The 20,599-nt window shown below is 34.1% G+C and overlaps 1 protein-coding gene across 1 annotated transcript in view; it reads left to right on the plus strand.

The window, feature by feature from the left end:
- ZCWPW2 (zinc finger CW-type and PWWP domain containing 2) overlaps positions 1-20,599 on the plus strand; it is a 172,734-nt gene that overhangs the window by 61,458 nt on the left and 90,677 nt on the right. Inside the window, exon 2 of the mRNA XM_063115455.1 lies at positions 5,578-5,928. Within this exon, the coding sequence (XP_062971525.1) occupies positions 5,591-5,928 (338 nt within the window). The 5' untranslated portion in view covers positions 5,578-5,590. The remainder of the gene's footprint in view (positions 1-5,577; positions 5,929-20,599) is intronic.

Consider the following 20,599-nt stretch of genomic DNA (forward strand, 5'->3'; position numbering starts at 1 on the left):
AGGGAAAAACAGTGTCTTTCCAGACAAACAAAAACTGTGGGAGTTCACCATGACATGACCAGCCCTACAAGAAATCCTCAAGGGATTCCTGCATCTGGAATCAGAAAAACAGTAATCACTACCACAAATACACAAGAAAGAAGACAACCCACTGGTAGAACAAAAATACAAATGAGAAAGAAACTAAATCTTATCGCCACAAAAAAAGAACATAATGACAACATAGTAATGCCTGTGCTATATTTCTGATTTTGGTAATTTTGGTCTTCTCTCTTTTTCTTGCTCAGTCTAGATCAAATTTAGTTGATCTGTTAAAAGAATCAACTTTTGGTTTTGTTGATTTTCTCTATTGTTTTTTAATTCCCTATTTCATATATTTATGTTGTAGTCTTGGTTACTTCCTAATTAAATTTGGTTTTGGTTTAGTTTGCTCTTTTTTTCCTATGTTCTTAAGGTAGAAGTTTACTGATTTGAGATTTTTCTTATTTTTAATATAGGTGTTTACAATTATAAATTTTCCTGTAAGTACAGCATGAACCCTACATCCTATAAATTTTGATATGCTATGCTTTGATTTTTATCTCAAAGTAACTCTCTAATTTCCCTCTGATTTTTCTTTGTACCCATTGTTTACTTAGGAGAATGTTGTTTAATTTCCACATGTGAATTTTCTAAATTTCCTTCTGTTATTATGGTCAGAGAACATATTTTCTATGATCTTAGTCTTTTTAAATGTATTAAGACTTGTTTTATGACCCCAAATAAAATTAATTAATTAATTAATTAATTAATTATTTAAAAAAGAAGGTCATGAGAGTTAAAGCATTCTGTGTGTTAGTTTGGAGAAGGGTAGAGATTTGATTAATTTAGACATTGTTAAATCAAGTATTAAGAGTAACTATTAAAATAATAGAAATAATATATAAACTCCCAAAGCCAGTTGAGGGAGAAAACCAAAATTAATTTATTCCCACACAAATTAGGAAAGAAGAAAAGAAGAAAAAAAGCAAAGAAATAGCATACTAAATAAAAGGCATGCAAAAAAATTCAAATATATCAGTATAAAAATAGAAGTAAATGTATTATACTTACCAGTTAGCAGGTCATATCTTAGATTGAATTAAAATGCAAATGCCACTTATGTACTGTTTATAGGAGGCAGAGACCAAAAACATAGCATTAGAAAGGTTAAAAATAAAAAAATAGAGAAGGTATAATTCAGACCAAATCATCCCAGAAACATAGCTGCTATCTTGATTGCTACGTTAATAGTGGACCAAATAGATTTTAATAGGCAAAAAATATTATTAGGGACCCATTGAATTATCACATAACAATAAGAGGACAATTTCACTGGTAAGGTGTAACTAACCTGAACATGTGCACATCTAATAAGCAAAAAACTGGCAGAATTACAAGGATAAAATGACAAATCCACAATTATTATGGGAGATATTAAGATAGGTCCCTTAATAATTGATATATCAACCATTTAGTTTGGATAGAGAAGATTTAACTGCATAGTTATAAAGCTTAGTTTGTAATGGTTGATATAAATCTTGGTATAATGATTAAATGTAGACCTTGCATCCAACAATTAGAGAATACACATCCTTTTCTGTACACATATAACATTTGCAAGTATTATAAATAAGCAACAAAACAAAAAAAACAAATGCCAAAAAAACAATATCATGCAGATATCTCTGACCAAAATGCAATTACATTAAACATCAGTAACAATAAGATAATCCCCAGATATTCATACCTCCTGAATTTTTTTTAAAAGAGTAAATAACTTGTGGGTCAAAGATGAAAAGAATGGAAATTGAATATTTATAACTTACATGGGAATGTTTGGCTCTCAATGCTCTTATTGGAAAAGATTGAAAATGAATTAACCAAGCATCCACACAAGAGGAGAAAAATAAGAGCAACAAAGAATGTTCAAAGAAAGTAGAAGGAAAGAAATAATAAAGGAAAATGCAGCTATTAGTTAAATAGAATTGCAAAAAATAAATGAGGAGACTAAAACTCTGGTTATTTAATAAGCACTGACAAGATAAATGAATAAAGAAGAGAGAAGGCACAACAAACTTCAAAGTGAAAGAGAGAAACAATGAGAGATGTAGTACATATACTTAAATTCATAAAATTTATGATAAATTGGAAAATTCCTCTCAGGCAAACTTTCAAAAAAAGGGGGAACATTCTTTACTTCTTTTTATGAGACTTACAATCTTGATATCAAAAACAGACAAATACAAAAATAAAAATAATAGATAACTATTATCTATACACGTATATATATATATATATATATAAAATCTTAAATGATTATTAGTAAATTGAATACAGCAATGTATACTAAAGAAAAAAGAAACCTCATGATGCATGACCAACTATTGTTTACCCAGAAATGCAAGTATGGTTTATCATTCATAAATTCATTAATACAATGTGCCCAATTAACAGATTGTAAAAGAAAAACCTTATGTTCATTTCAATATATGCATTCTATAAAATTAAGCACCACTTTATGATTAACAACAACAAAAATCCTTATAGTAAGTTGGTAATTGATGGAAAACAACTTTTTGTAACCTTTTTATGGTCTCTACAATAAACATAATCCCAACATTAGACTCAATAATCAGACATTAGAAGCATTCTTTTTACAAGTAAGAAAAAGATGTCTACTATCATGGCTTCTATTCAGTATTATACCTGGCCTAGTCAGCATAGTAAGATAATAAATAAGGACTGGAAATAAAGAAACAAAACTGTCACACACACACAGACACACACACACACGCACATACACGTGGAAGGTACACCAAATGTGAAGTGAAGGTCCAGCAAAGCTAAATGACTTGCCTAAGGATATACTGCTGGTGAGTAGCAGAACCATAAGTTGTTCCCACATAATCTGGCTCCAAAGTCTGAACTCCACCACTTCTGCTCTACTCTATGGTGACCCAAAGAAGAAGTCAAGCTTCTATCTAAACTGCAGTTTTGCTCCTTATAAATTTCCTCAGAAATTAAAGAATTAAACAAAGTTTTAAAAACATACATAGCAAAATTTTATATTTATCTTCTGCTAGATTTGGTTCATCCTTTTTGTAGATTTTTACACTCTTTTAAGATGATAAACAGTGTTACAAGTTGATATTTTTGTTCTTTGTATGTATAGGTTGGTCTCTTATTTTCTTTGAATACATTTACATGAGTGAGATTAATAGGTCAAAAACAGTGAACTATGGCCATATTAGTCTGTTTTTGTTGCTTATAACAGAGTACCTGAAACTGGGCAATTTCTAAGAAGTGAAATTTATTTTTTACAGTTCTGAGGCTGAGAAGTCCATAGTCCAGGGGACACATATGGCGAGGGCCTTCTTGGTGGCAACTCCCTACATAATCTCATTGATTAAGTTTTCAATACATGAACTTTTGAGGAACACATTTAATCCATAGCAGTGGCTTTTGAAATAATATTGACAGATTTCTCAAGCAATTTGCAGTGGCCCTGGTAAGGTATATGACAAATAAGCATACGTAAGTGAGTTTCTAAATATATCATTAACACATGAATTAAAGTCATCTTTAAATGAAGCTGACTCTTCCTGTGCCTTTACAGTTTTGTATCCATTGACAATCCTCTCCTCATCCCCCATCACCTCTCCCCTTACCAGTCTCTAGTAACTAACTACTTTACTCTCTACTTCTGTGAGATCATCTTTTTCAGCTTCTACATATGAGTGAGAGCATATGGTATTTCTCTTTCTATGCCTGGCTTATTTCACCTGACATAGTTTTCTCCAAGATCATCCATGTTGTTGTGAATGACAGAATTTCATTCTTTTTTATGGCTGGGTAGTATTCCATTGTGTATGTATATCACATTTTCTTTATGCAATCATCCATTGAGCCATCCAAGGCTGGTTCCGAGCCTTGGCTATTGTAAATACAGTTGCTATAAACATGGGAGTGCAAGTTTACCTTCAACATGTTGATTTCCTTTCTTTGGATATATACCCAATACAGGGAGAGTATTGTCAACAACAAATTACTGTATAACTTCAAGTAGCTTATTGGGAGAGGATTTTGAATGTTTCCAGTGCAGAGAAATGACAAATGTTTGAGGTGATGGATATGCTAAATATCCTAATATGATCATTGCACACTATGTAAATCTACCCGAATATCACATTGTACTCCATAAGTGTGCAATTAATCATGGGTCAATCAAGAAAAAATGAATTTTAAAAAAATAGTAGAATGTGGTTACAAGATGTAGGGAAGGAAAGAGGGGAGGGAGAGATGGGGAGAAGTCTGTAAATGAGTACAAAGTTACAAAGTTACCGTTAGATAGGAAGAATAAATTTGGTGATCTAGGGTAACTATAGGTAATAATATTGCACTGTGTATTTCAAGATAGCCAGAAAAGAGTATCTTGAATGTTATAATCACAAAGAAATGATAAATGTTTAGTTGACAGATATGCTAACTATTCTGATTGAATCATTATACAATATATACATGTATTGAAACAACAAACTGGACCCCATTAAAATGTGCAAGTAAAAGTAAATTAATTAAAATGAATTAATAAATGGTGCTTACACTTGGATAGTAGTTTTACTAATTCATGAATGTGGTATAACAAAGTCTAATTTTTTTTTTAAGAAATAGGCTTTGTATTACAAAATAAGTTCCTAATTAGTTTTACATGTATTTCAGTTATATTAATTCATTAGTATACACATTATTATTATTGAAGCTGGAATTTGGGAGTTTAATCATATAATTCTAAACGTTTCATATGTTTAAAATTTTTATAATAAAAAACTAAGATAATTTTGAATTAATAATGAATAAAAGGAAAGCAAATTCCCTTTCAATTCCTCTAATTTAAAAAAAATCAAATTTTTATGTGGTATAATATTTGATGTGTTTGATTTTCCTGAGAATTAGAAAAAGAATCATCAAATTATGCTGTAAATATACCCAAGAGGAAGTATAGTCTAATGGGTAAGATCACAGAATTTAGAACAAAACATTTAAATTCTAACTCTACCATGTAGTAGCTCTGGAACCTTAAACAAATTACTTCACTTTCTTAGCTTCCGTTGTCTGTATAAAAATGGATATAATAAGGTTGTTGGGTGGACTATTTATTAAGTGCACGTTAAGCACTTAGAATAATACCTACTGCATTGTCAGCATTCAATAAGGCTTAGCTGTTATTATGGCAAAAAAAGTGTTGGATATCTAGCAGATGTGTGCTATGAAGTAGGTTAATAGAAATTATAGTTAACCTTTACTACTCTTCTGTCCGACCATACTTTTCTTATTTTTAATTTTGGAGCATTTTATGTTCACAGTGATTTATGTTTCTATTTCGTTCTTTTGTTTCTGGGTAGGTGGAAACATGAAATGTTCAATGTATGTTGACTGTGTAGGATAGAGAGGGAGTGGGCAAAGAAGATATCAAAGAGGTATTCTCTGACTTTGGTTTGAACTTTCCTTGTAATCTTGAATCCTTATTCTTTTATTTTCCTCTTTCTTATTTTCCAGATTAAATACATTTATGGAAAAAGTAAAATTGAATGGTAAGATAATTGAACATTGTAACAGTGCAATGGATTCCTCAGTGGAAAACAACATGTATGTAAACAAAGTGTGGGTTCAATGTGAGAATGAAAGTTGTTTGAAATGGAGATTGTTGTCAAGTGAGGATGCAGCCAAAGTTGATCACAATGAACCATGGTACTGCCTCATGAACACTGATTCAAGGTATAATAACTGCTGTATTTCTGAAGAAGACTTTCCTGAAGAGTCTCAGCTTCATCAATGTGGATTTAAGATCATATATTCACAGCTTCCTCTTGGAAGCCTGGTTTTGGTACAATTACAGAATTGGCCAAGGTAAGGTTTTTGTTGTTTTATAATAAACTATTAAGGTGTAGTTTTGCTAGATTTATGAATTTTTAAAGTCTTTTTGAAGAATCAACTTTTTCACTATTGTTCGTCTACTTTCCTTCATTGAATTCTGATCTCTTCATTATTCTTTTTCCTACTTCTTTGGGTTTAATTTATTCTTTTTCTAGTTTCTGAAATTGGAAACTTAGGTAACTGAATTCAAAAAACTTTTCTCTCAATATAGGCAATTCAAGCTATTTTGTGTAAGTACTGCTTTAGCTACATCCCACAGATTTTCATATATTGTGTTTTATTATTCAATTTAAATTATTTACTAATTTTTTGTGTGTTTTCTTATTAGAAGTGGGTTATTTAGAAGTGTGTTTTTAAATTACCAATTATTTGGGGATTTTAATGTATCTTGTTGAATTCTAATTTAAATCTATTGTAAGTAACTACAATTACTTGAAGTTGATACGACAAGCAAGCAGAAAGGACATTGTTGGGGGGGAGGAGAGGGAGGAGGGAGGGAGGTTTTGGTAAGGGGCAACAATAATCAACCACAATGTATATCGACAAAATAAAATTTAAAAAATAAATAAATAAAAAATAAATCTATTGTAAGTAGTTCCTCAGAATTTTATTTTATGGCCTATCATGACATAGCTTGTGAATGTTTCATGTGCATTTGGAAAAAATATGTTCTATAATTGTTGCCTAGATGCCTAAAACATTTTTTTTCTTTTTGGGGGGGCCGGGTGTTTATGTAGATATATTAAAATATATCTCAATGTTTCCCATTCTGGGTTGGTTGTCCCAAGTGTGCAGTGTATAATTTCAGTATATAATTTTAAGTCTTATTTTTAGTTTTCTTACATTATAGAAAACTATATTGTCCTGTTGCAATGCTTTGCTTTTCTTATTTCAGGACCCCTGTATTACTTATGTTGGATCTTCTTTGTTTCTCTTTCATATTACTATTTCTTGAACTGTTGTCATCTTTTAAGTTTTTTAAAATTTAAATATTTCTCTTCCCATCTTTTATTTTTCTGAAGCAATTACTAGTTCCTCTGTGTTTCTTCTGCTTTACTGAAATATATAAAAATTCTCTGATTACTTCACTCCTCTTTTCAAATCTTTTTCTCTAATAACCTATTTTTTTAGTTTTTCTAATTCTAATTTACGTTGTTTTATTATTACCTACATTATTTTCCTAATTTTTGTTAGCTCACTTTGCAATCTCAGGTGCAATTTTGATCTCTTTTAAGGCCATACCCCTTTGGCAAACTTTCACTTTTTCATAAGGGTGTTATTCATTTTTGCCATAATAACTTTATATTAGATTCTACTATGATCCTTTCTTGTTGTATAATTTTATATGAAATGAGTTCCTGTTCTTTGAGAAGAGAAGAGGAAGTCAGAATAGATTCTTTTCCAGCTCTCTGTTGTTCAGATCAGATTATTCCCATTTTTCTACCTTGAAGTTCACTGATTCTTTCCTCTGTAATATTTATTCTGCTGTTGAAACTATTGATCGTGCTTTTTTTTGTTTGTTTGCTTTTTGTATTTTAAGTTCTGAAAAGTCCATTTGGTTCTTTATATTTTTTATTTACTAGACTTTCTATTCTTTCCATTTTGGATTTTTTAAAAATCTGTTTCAGAGGCTGCTTTTGCTACTGCACCAGAGATCTATGAGGGGCACCTCTTTGCTACTGCCAGGTAGAGGTGGAAGTACAGGTTCCCCACTCAGCCTCTGTTATTCTTAGGGGAGGGAGAGTTACCTCATTACTGCTGAGCTAGGTGAGAGTTCAGGCTCCCCACTCACACCCCTCACTGGAAAGGGTACAGGTACCTTGTTATAGACACCATGGAAAGAGGATCTTATTAGCACTGGAAGGTGGTAAAAATCACAGCTTCCCACTAGGCATCTTCTGCCACCTTCTAAGCAGAGAGGGAGGAAAGGGTGCTTCATTACTGCTGGGTGGTTTGAAGTCTAGATTTACCACTGGCCTTTGGTGGTGGGGGTATGTGTCGGCCATAGTTTTTTCCATGGTGTTTGTCTGGATAGAGCAGTTATTATCTAAAAGCTTTTCTGTCTTGCTAGGTTGTTCCTATCCTGGTCCTATTGCCAAAACAAGAAGGCTTCGTTGGGTTTTCTTTTGTTTGTTCATTTGTACTATTGGTGTTTCTCGGTTGTTGGCTTCTTCAGGACCCAGTCTAGGAATATATGAGGTGAAAAGATAGCCCAGGAACCCACTGCCGTATCATTTTTTGGGTCTCAGGGTCTCTAGTTGGTCTATTTTCTTCTCTTAACCTCTTAGAGTCTTCTTATGTTTGTTTTATTTATAATATCCGGGATTTTTAGATATACTTAGAGGGAATACTATAAAGAAATAATTCTACTTCTTGTTCAGAACCAGAAGTTGCAGGAAAGTTTTTGGGTTTTTTAGATTTTTTTTGGAATTCATAGTCCTGGAGCCCCTTATTCTACTGTTTTCTCAAAGTATCAAAAATATGAACTTGTTTTCTGAAATTTCCTCAGTTTTTCTTCCCATAGGTTTTTCTCTTTAATTCTAAATATTTTATTTAATTATTTATTTATTTATTTATTTATTTATTTATTTATTTCATTTAATAGACTTTATTTTTTAGAATGATTTTAGGCTCACAGAAAAATTGAGTGGAAAGTACAAAAATTTAGAAGCAATGAAACAAACCCCAGATTCTATGGAAGCTGTGCCTAGTCATCATGGCAAATTTCAAGGCCAATAAAAAACAAGGGCAGAGGCAAGGCTGCCCCTGGACAAAAGCCCCGCCAAGTGTGTGCCGATCAGACAGGTGCTTAGGCAGAGAGGCCCAAGATCCTGAGAGACTAGGTGCCCTGTGGTGCCAGCGCATGACCCAGCAGGTAGGCCTTACTGCTGCTGCCTGACTCCACCCCTAGCCTCACCAAGTGCGCACTGATCAGTGAAGTGCCCAGCTGGAGAAGCCTAAGATCTGCGGAGACCACATGCACTGTGGTGCCAAGGTGCAACCCAGCAGGTAGGCCTCACTGCTGCCACCCAACTGCATCCCCAGCCCTGCCAAGTGCACACTGATCAGAGAGGCGCCCAGCCAGAGAGGCCCATGATCCTCGGAGACTACACGCCCTGCGGTTCCAGCACACAACCCAGAAGGTAGGCCTATCCACCACTGCCTCACTCCATCCCCAGTCCAGCCGAGTGCGCGCTGACCAGAGAGGCACCTCCCATGAGAGGCCCAAGATCCGAGGCAACAATGCACCCGAGGCACTAGTGGGCAACCAAGCAGACACTGAGGCAGCCATACCAAATTGGCAGCCCCAGCAGCATCCTAACCAGACGATAGTGTCAAACCAGTGGACTGTGAAATCCCCTGCCACAATGACTAAACATCAAAGGAAAAAGACCAGAAATATGAAAAAACAAGAAAATACACCACCAAAGGGTAATAACTCTCAAGATCTAGATCCTATAGAACAAGAAACCCTTGAAATGTCTGACAAGGAATTTCGAATGAGAATTCTAAGGAAACTAAATGAGATACAAGAAAACTCAGCTAGACAACACGTTGAAATGAGGAAAAGTATACAGGACCTAAAAGAAGAAATGTACAAGGAAATCCATGCTCTGAAAAAGAATGTAGCAGAGCTTGCTGAGCTGAAGAATTCATTAAATGAAATAAAAAGCACAACAGAGAGTTTAACCAGCAGGCTTGCAGAAGCAGAAGAAAGAACTTCTGATCTTGAAGATGGGCTGTTTGAAATAACACAGGCAGACCAAAAAAGAAGAAAAGATAAAAGAGTTAAAAACATTGAAGAAAATCTAAGAGAAATATCAGACAACCTTAAGTGCTCAAATATCTGAGTCATGGGTATTCCAGAAGGGGAGGAAAAAGGAGATTGCATTGAAAACATATTCAGCAACATAGTGGCAGAAAACTTCCCAGTTATTGGAAAAGACACAGATCTTCAGATTCAGGAAGCTCAAAGATCCCCAAACGTATTCAACCCAAAAAAGTCTTCTCTGAGACATGTTATAGTCAAATTGGCAAAACTCAAAGACAAAGAGAGAATCTTAAAGGCTACAAGAGGGAAGCATCAAATCACCTATACGGGAACCCCAATCAGACTAACATCAGACTTTTCATCACAAACCATAAGCCAGAAAGGAATGGGATGATATATTCAAAATACTAAAAGACAGAGAATGCCAGCCAAGAATACTATACCCTGCAAGGTTATCCTTCCGAAATGAAGGGCAAATAGTATATTTCTCAGACAAACAAAAACTGTGGGAGTTCCCTACCACACAACCACCCTTACAGGAAATTCTCAAGGGAGTACTACATTTGGGACCTGAAAAATAACTACCACTGCCATAAAAACTCAAGAAAAATTAAAACCTACTAGTAAAATAAAAAGGGCAACAATGAAGAGAAAAAAAAAGTTTATCTACAACCCAAGGAACCAACAAATACAGAAAACAAACAGTAAATCAGAAAGAAAGGAACAAAAGACACCTAAGAAACCCAAACAAAAATCAGTAAAATGCTAGGAGTAAATCAACACTTTTCAATAACAGCTCATAATGTAAAAGGATTAAATTCCACAATCAAAAGACACAGACTGTCTGACTGGATTAAAGGAGGACCCAACTATATGCTGCCTTCAAGAGACCCACCTCACCCATAAAGACTAACACAGACTAAGAGTGAAAGGATTGAAAAAGATTTACCATGCAAACAGAAATGAAAAACGAGCTGGAGTAGCTATTCTTATATCTGATAAAATAGACTTTAAACTAAAAACCATTAAAAGAGATAATGAGGGCCACTACATAATGATAAAAGGATTGATCCATCAAGAAGACATAACAGTCATAAATATATATGCACCCAATGTCAGAGCAGCCAGATTTATAAAACAAACTCTATTAGACCTAAAGAAGGAAATAGACACTAATACCATAATAGCAGGGGACATGAACACCCCACTGTCAATATTGGACAGATCATCTAGGCAAAGAATCAGCAGAGAAGCACCAGATCTAAACAACATACTAGACCAATTGGACTTGGCAGATATTTACAGAACATTCCATCCAACAACCTCAGAATATTCATTCTTCTCATCAGCACCTGGATCATTCTCCAGGATAGATCGCATGTTAGGTCACAAATCAAGTCTCAATAAATTTAAAAAAATTGGAATTATCTCATGTATTTTCTCAGACCACAATGGATTAAAATTAGAAATCAATAACAAACGAAATTCTGGAAACTGTACAAACACATGGAAATTAAACAGCATTCTACTTAATGACATATGGGTCCAAGAAGAAATCAAACAGGAAATCAAAAAATTTATTGAAACTACTGAAAACAATGACATATCATACCAAAACCTGTGGGATACTGCAAAAGCAGTATTAAGGGGGAAATTTATTGCATTAAATGCTTACTTTAGAAGAATGGAAAGATGGCAAGTGAACAACCTAATACTTCACCTTAAAGATCTAGAAAAACAAGAACAATCCAAGCCCAAAATTAGCAGACGGAAAGAAATCATTAAGATCAGAGCAGAACTTAAAGAAATTGAAACCCAAAAAACAGTACAAAATATCAATTAATCAAAAAGTTGGTTTTTTGAAAAGGTAAATAAAATCGACAAACCATTAGCATGGCTAACAAAAAAAAGAAGAGAGAAGATCCAATAACAAAAATTAGAAATGAAAAAGGTGATAGTATAACTGATACATCTGAAATACAAGGAATCATTTGAGACTAATCTAAACAACTATATGCCAACAAATTTGAAAATCTGGAGGAAATGGATAAATTTCTGGACACACACAAGCTACCAAAACTTAGCCAAGAAGATGTAGAAAATCTGAACAGACCAATAACAGTAAAAGAGATTGAAGCTGTTTTCAGAAGGCTCCCAACAAAGAAAAGCCCAGGACCAGATGGATTCACAGCAGAATTTTACCAAACATTCAAAGAGGAATTGATACCGATACTTTACAAACTATTCCAAAAGATTGAACCAGACGCAAATCTCCCAAACTCATTCTATGAAGCAAACATCATCCTGATACCAAAACCAGGTAAAGATACAACTAAAAAAGAAAACTACAGGCCAATATCCTTGATGAATATAGATGCAAAAATCCTCAAAAAAATACTAGCTAACAGAATACAGCAACACATATGCAAAATTATACACCACGATCAAGTGGGATTCATCCCAGGGATGCAAGGTTGGTTCAACATATGCAAATCAATAAACGTGATACACCATATCAATAAAATCAAACACGAGGACCATATGATCATCTCTATGGATGCTGAAAAAGCATTCGATAAAATTCAACATTCATTCATGACAAAGACCCTCTATAAGTTAGGTATAGATGGAAAGTATCTCAACATAATTAAAGCCATATGATAAACCCACCACCAATATCATCTTGAATGGGGAAAAGCCGAAAGCTTTTCCTTTAAGAACAGGAACTAGATAAGGATGCCCACTCTCACCACTCCTATTCAACATAGTGTTGGAAGTATTAGCCAGAGCAATCAGAGAAGAAAAGGAAATAAAGGGCATCCAGGTTGTTAAAGATGAAATCAAACTGTCCCTCTTTGCAGATGACATCATTCTATATATCGATCAGCCTAAAGCCTCTACAAAAAACCCTTGGAGTTGATAAATGATTTCAGCAAAGTAGCAGGATACAAAATCAACACACAAAAATCAGTTGCATTTCTATTCTCCATTAGTGAACATGCAGAAAGAGAAATCAAGAAAACTTGCCCATTTACAATAGCTACCAAAAAAATAGAATACTTAGGAATTGGGTTAACCAAGGATGTAAAAAATCTCTATAATGAGAACTACAAACCACTGCTGAGAGAAATTAAAGAGGACACAAGAAGATGGAAAGATATCCCATGCTCTTGGATTGGAAGAATCAACATAGTGAAAATGTCCATACTACCCAAAGTGATATACAAATTCAATGCAATCCCCATCAAAATTCCAATGACAATTTTCTCAGAAATGGAAAAAACTATCCAGACATTTATATGCAATAACAAAAGACCACGCATAGCCAAAGCAATGCTGAGCAAAAAAAATAAAGCTTGAGGCATAACACTACCTGACTTTAAACTATATTACAAAGCTATAATAACCAAAACAGCATGGTACTGGCATCAAAATAGATACACTGATCAATGGAATAGAATAGAGAATCCAGAAATCAACCCACATGCCTACAGCCATCTGATCTTTGACAAAGGCACCAAGCCTATACACTGGGGAAGAGACTGCCTCTTCAGCAAATAGTGCTGGGATAACTGGATATCAGTATGCAGGAGAATGAAACTAGACCCATACCTCTCACCATATACCAAAATCAACTCAAAATGGATTAAAGAATTAAATATACACCCTGAAGCAATAAACCTCTCAAAGAACACATTGGAGAAACAGTTCAGGAAGTAGGACAGGGCACAGACTTCATGAATATGACCCCAAAAGCATGGGCAACCAAAGGAAAAATAAACAAATGGGATTATATCAAACTAAAAAGTTTCTGCACAGCAAAGGAAACAATAAACAGAGTTAAAAGACAACCAACAGAGTGGGAGAAAATATTTGCAAAATACACATCTGACAAAGGATTAATATCCAGAATATACAAGGAACTGAAACAACTTTACAAGAAAAAAAACAAGTAACCCAATTAAAAAATGGGCAAAAGTGCTTAATAGGCATTTCTCAAAGGAAGATATACAAATGTCCAAAAGACACATGAAGAAATGCTCAACATCACTCAGCATTCGGGAAATGCAAATCAAAACCACACTGAGATACCATCTCACCCCTGTTAGGATTGCTAATATCCAAAAGACTGTGAATGATAAATGCTGGTGAGGTTGCGGAGAAAAAGGAACTCTCATACATTGTTGGTGGGACTGCAAAATGGTGCAGCCTCTGTGGAAAATGGTATGGAGGTTCCTCAAAGAATTGCATATAGATCTACCATATGACCCAGCTATCCCACTGCTGGGAATATACCTAGAGGAATGGAAATCATCAAGTTGAAGGTATACCTGTTCTCCAGTTTTCATTGCAGCACTCTTTACAATAGCTAATAGCTAAGAGTTGGAAGCAGCCCTAATGCCCATCATCAGATGAGTGGATATGGAAAATGTGGTATACCTACACAATGGAATACTACTCTGCTATAAAAAAGAATGAAATACTGCCATTTGCAATAACATGGATGGACCTAGAGAGAATTATATTAAGTGAAACTAGTCAGGCACAGAAACAGAAATATCACATGTTCTCACTTATTTGTGGGAGCTAAAAATAAATAAATAAATACACAAACAACCTGTGGGGGAGGAGGGAAGAAGACATAACAATTACAATTCCTTGAAGTTGATACAACAAGCAAACAGAAAGAAGATTGTTAGGAGGGAAGGGAGAGAGGGAGGAGGGAGGTAAGTTTTGGTAATGTGCTACAATAATCAACCACATTGTATATTGACAAAGGAAATAAAACTAAAAATAAATAAATAAATAAAATTTTTAAAAGAAAGTACAAAAATTTCCCCATGTTCTCTTCCTACCCACCCCTGACACATCCCCCACAACCATCAACATATTGCACCAGTTAGGCACATTTATTATGATATATGAACCAACATTTCCCTATCATTATCAACCAAGTCCATAGTATACATTAGGGTTAATTCTTCATGTTGTAAAAATCTATGCATTTTGACAAATGTATAATGAAATGTAGTAATTATTATAGTTTTATACAGAATAGTTTCTCTGGCCTAAAACTTTTCTGTGCACCACCTGTTTATCCTTTACTTACCCCAAACCCTTGGCAACCATTGATGTTTTCACTGTCACCATAGTTTTGCTTTTTCTAAAATGCCATATAGTTGGAATCATACAGTATGTAGCATTTTCAGACTGGCTTCTTTCATTTACATTTTCTCCATGTACATTCATGGCTTGATAACGCATTTCTTTTTATTACTGAATACATTTGTACCACAATTTATTCATCCTACTGAATAACATAGTTGCCTCTAATGTTTTGCAATTATGAATAAAGCTTCTGTAAACATCCATGTGCAGGTTTCTGTGCAGTCATAACTTTTCAGTTCCTTTGAGTAAATACCAAGGAATGCAATTGCTGAATTGTATGGTATGAGTATATGTGGTTTTTTAAGAAACTGCCAAACTGTCTTCCATAGTATACCATTTTGAATTCCCACCAGCCATTAATGGGAGTTCCTGTTGCTTCACATCCTTGTCAGCATTTGGTGATGTCATTGTTCTGGATTTTGGCCATTCTAATAAGTGTATGTCATTGTTTTAATTTGCATTTGCCTAAGGACATATGCTGTTCAACATCTTTTCATTTGCTTATTTGCCATCTGTATATCTTCTTTGGTGAGGTGTCTGTTCAGATCTTTTATCCTATTTTTAATTGGGTCATTCATTTTTTATTGTAGATTTTTAAGAATTCTTTTATGTTTTGGATACCAGTCCTTTATCAGATATGTCTTTTGCAGATATATTCTCCCAGTGTGTGGCTTGTCTTTTCATTCTTTTGACATTGTCTTTTGCAGAGCAGATTTTTAAAATTTTAATGAATTCTAACTTACCAGTTTTTTCTTTCATGGTTGTTCCTTTGGTGTTATAGCCCTACTTTTATTTACACCTTCTTTTTCCTTTGTTCTTATTGCTCCTATCCTCTTCAATTTGGATGTTACTTCCAGCAGTTTCTCATAATTCTGAGCTTTTTTCCTGGAGAGCATCTTTGTTAGTTAGTTTACAGTGTTCATATGGCCCAGACTGCTCCAGTACTTTCAGATTTTGTTGCAATGCCCCTTGCAGTTTTGGCTGCTGTTCTCAGTTTGACTTGCTGCACTTTCCAGTGAATGCTTGTTGCAGTTTTGAAATTCTCCTTTCTCAAAGCCATAAGACATCTGATTGCCTTCCTCCTCCTATCCTCATTCCTCTCAAACAGATACAAATATTATGTGGGTCTTGTAATTGTTAGTAGTTTGTAGCTGCCTGTTTCTGTTTTGGTGTTCATGTGGCTAGCTTATCACTTAGTTTTACCATAGATGTTGTGTGTCAGGTTTGATATTGCTGTTATAGTTGTTCTGCATATATAAATGGGGAAATTTCAGGAAATTCTAAAACTGTACCACTATTGTTGCTATCTTCCCAGATTCCCTTATCTTACGTTACATCCTCCAACATAATGTTCTTAAAGCTGGTATATTCTGGCTCATTACCTTGTTTTTGTTCATGTTCAACTACACTTCATGAAGAAAATAAGATGTTGGCTTTAATAGAGAGATTGTGATGGTCTTATTCCAACACACATACACACCAGGCCTTTAAGTCCATTCCTAGATTTTTATTCTTGCTCTATAGCTTACTGTTATGGACTGAATTGTGTTCCCCTCAAGTTTATATGTTGAAGCCCTAACCCCTAGTACCTCAGAATGTGGCTATTATTCAGAGATAGGGCCTTTAAAGATGTAATTAAATTAAAACAAGGCTGTTAGGGTGAGCCCTAATTTAATCTGACTGATGTTCTTATAAGAAGAGGAAATTTGGATGCACAAAAAGATATCAGGAGTATATGCACAGAGGAAAGACCATGTAATGACACAGCAAGAAGGCAGTCTACTACAAACCAAGGAGAGAAGCCTTAGAAGAAACCAAAGCTGTGGACACTTTGATCTTAGACTTCAAGACTTCAGAACAGTGAGAAAATAAATTTCTGTTATTTAAGCCACCCAGTCTATAGTATTTTGTTATGACAGCCCTAGCAAACTAATATACTTACAGTAATAATAATATCTTTACAATAATATCTTTGCAAATGTGGGAAATCTCTTGGAAATGCCCTTTGTTACTGAGGACTTTTCTAGGGATCAAATGTGATAATGTTGTAAAAAAAATTATTATTAATTAGTTTCCATGTAATAATTAGAATGGACATCAAGAGGAAATAGATAGTTATGTAAGAAAAAATATTTTAAAAGATATGAACATGAAAAATCATTTTATGAGGTTATTTATGAAGGTATTTGTAGTCCCATATCATTTTTTTATGTCTAAAATTAACATTTTGAAAGCAGAGTGTATTCACTAATGGAAATTCTGAAGTTTTAACAAGTCTAGTTCAAGAAATGGATTTTTTTTGTCACTAAGTCTGAGATACTTTGTTAGAAATTTGATTAGAAATTTCTTTTGCAGTTTTGTGCTAGTAACTGAGGCTCCGGACTTAAAATTACAAATGAAATATGTTTTATTGCAGCGCCTAAATTTCTCTAATCTTTGATTAGGGCCATCAAAATATTTGAAAAATACAGCTGTATCTACCATCCTACTTATTTGAAAATGGAATGCATTTGACTAAGTAGTCACATATATTCCTTTTTATGAACAAAGTTGAGCAGAACCTTAAAATACTAATTAAGAAACTCAAATCTACTTACATTGCTTAGTCAGCAGCACAAATGTATAGAAGGATAGTAACAGGATACATTGTAATAGTAGAATATAAAGATGGAATTAACTTACTAGAAATAGTCAAATATCAGTTCTTATTTAAGCAATGTTATAGACATTAAAGTTCCAAGTGGAAAGAGCAGTTGCTGGCTGTAGAGATACTTAGCAGTGCAGCCTCATGTGGGTCAATTTTCTTTAGCCTATGTCTTTATGTCCAGCTTTTAAGGCTCAGAAACTCAATCTTGTCAACATTTGAGAGTTACTCTTTCTTAAAAGAATTGACACCCTCTAATAAAGCTAAAGAGAGACTGATACAGAATATAGAATTGCCTATTTAATTTTATGAAACAAATAATTGTCACGAAAACAGCACTTTGTTTATGGGCAAGGTCCATGGAAAATCAGATTTTATTTATGCCTATGTGTATGTACTTGGAGGTAGGAATGTCTGCATGTACAAGGAAGAGAAAAACTATCTCACAGTGTTTAAGCAGCCTTGATTTTTTTTAAAAAAATTATCAAAAAGTATTGTATTCACTTAGAGTCCAGAAGTTACAAAGAAAAAACAACTATATATATCTCACTTAATTCAGGAAGATACATTGTCTAGCAGAAACTGCTAAGCTCTATTTAGGTTAAATACTTTGGGTATATTTACACAGATATTTTACAAAGCTTTCTCATAAATATGAAAACTAATTTATAGAAAATATATTTGCATTCTAATGTAGTGTAGTCCAAACAGTTTGGTAATAAAATACGACTTAAGTTAACAAAGCAATCCAGTGATACTTTTTAGATGTAATATATAAATTTATAAATTAACATTTTTACTAGATCCTTTCAGTATTATAAAATGTAAATTGATTGCTTATTTACATTCTTTTGCATATGAATTGATATACTCAGAGAGTGTGTGTCTGGATGGGAAACTTCCTTTTCCTATCAGCTCCTGCAGTTAGGTACAGTGTAGAGATTTCTTGGCAAATATATCATTCGGTTAGTCATGACTCCATCTCATTCATTTTGTTTCCAACAGTTTAGGAATAAGGCTAAAGTAAAGTTTGCCCTCCTCTTAAACTTTTAATTAAACCACAGTGTGAAAATAACAGTCAAGTACTTCTAACTGGGTATAAATACATGGCCATTGAAACCATGCTGAAGCTTCAACTTCTATTGGGGGCAATAATTATCTTATTAAAAATCATTTCCCCTAGATAACAAATGTGTAAAACATCGGTTTCTTTGTGATATATCTATACTTCCCCTGAGGTTACTTGTCCTGCCAAAATTTGCTCTTTTCTCTGATGGATTTCAGCACCTGGTATATATTTGACTTTTGTTCTGCTCATGCATTTTACTTCCCACCACCCACAGATTCTAAAATTGATCATACGCTTTTCCTGTAACTATGGTACCCTTTTGTCAGGTGGCCTACTCTTACTCTCCCTTTCCACCTTTCCCCAGGCAACACATCAAAATTTCTCATTCATAGGAAAGTGAAAAATATGGATGGAAGTAGAAGTGTACAATGAGCTCTCATGGGTGACAATGTTTGAACTCAAACTGAATCAGTGTGAGGACAAAAAATGGACATCAGCTTTCTTCATTCATAGCAAGTCAGAAAAGATGGATGTAACAGATAGAGAATTAATCATGTTTTCTCCATCTGCTGCCTCTGCTCAGCTTTTCCTTTAGTTTGGTACGTTCATTTTTAGCTGGGTTATAATGATTAGGATTTAGACAATTCCTCTCTGCTGCCTGAAGAAATACTAAAGTGCCCCAATTATTTGGACATATGACAATACTTTTTATAATTTGTCTTTAAATTAGCATGCAATATTTTCTATAATTTAACATATTTTAAGTAGGGAACAGAATCTTTTTCTTTCTTTAGCATCTAATTCTTTTTAAAAGTCTTCTCCATTTTTATTTATATTTTAAAGAGTAATAATTTAAAATGAATACTGTTGGGCCCAATAGATATTTGATGTAAAAAGTAGTTGTATCAGAATTTGTATTAGCAAAGTGGCAGCTCATCTTTTATATGACTACAAAATATTTTTCTTTCATGACTCAAATGTTAGAAATCCTGTGATTATTTTATGCTGAATAGAGTAGGTGCTACTTATAATTTAATATTGCTTGGAAATGATCCTTTAAAAAATTGCTGTGAAGTGCAAATCACCAAGCATTAAACATGAGCTCCTTACATTTTACAGAATTTGAACACTGTAATGTAACAATTACAGTTTGGTTGCTTTTAAAATAGCTGTTAATCAAGTTGCAAGATCCACATCCCTAGATTTCTGATAAATTGGGGGTCTTCGTTGCTGCTGCCACTCATTCTTAGTAGTTTCCCTCCCTGTTGAAGTCTTCCTTTGAATGAGTTCCTTCAGAAATGTAGATTTTCAATATAGGTTTAAAGGTTAAACTCCACTCAAGTTTACTCTTAAGCATAGCCCAATACGAGTCACCAAACAGCAATGAGATACTGTGGCGTGAACCTGATAGTAATCAGATAGTCTTCTTCATTTAGGTTCTGAAGTTCTATTTGATTTTCCATTATCACTTCCAATTTTTCTGAAATGTTAGGCTTCTTTGTGTTCCAAACCGTCTGAAACAATTTGTAATCCTTTAGGTTTTCCTCTTCCATGATCTGGGGCTGCTGGACAGTCTTCTATTTACTCTTCCTCTAACTCAGGCACAAGAGCCACAGGACTCTGCTCAGTATCCAGGGAGCAGTTGAATGTCTGCTTCATTCTCACACTCCACCATCGCTGTAGGCTGTTGCCCGGTCATCATCTCCTGGCAGCTTATGTTTGGGACTTGTCAACTTCATGGAATGAGAATTTTTACTAAGGAAAAATAATGTTATCAGTTTATATTGTATCGTTAACTTATGATCTGTAAAAAATTTTTAATGGTTGGTTATGGGGTGGGTTGATATATTTCTATACTTATGACTTAACAAACGAGGAACGCAAGATATGCTAAAGAGAAAAGTGAGACTTTATTTTCAAAGAAAAGACAGTCTGCAGATTGGGGAGTACAGACCTGGGCAGGACTGAAGTCAAGCACTCTGGAGAACAA

The sequence above is a fragment of the Cynocephalus volans genome, chromosome 11, assembly GCF_027409185.1.
Source record: "Cynocephalus volans isolate mCynVol1 chromosome 11, mCynVol1.pri, whole genome shotgun sequence".
Taxonomy (NCBI): Eukaryota; Metazoa; Chordata; class Mammalia; order Dermoptera; family Cynocephalidae; genus Cynocephalus; species Cynocephalus volans.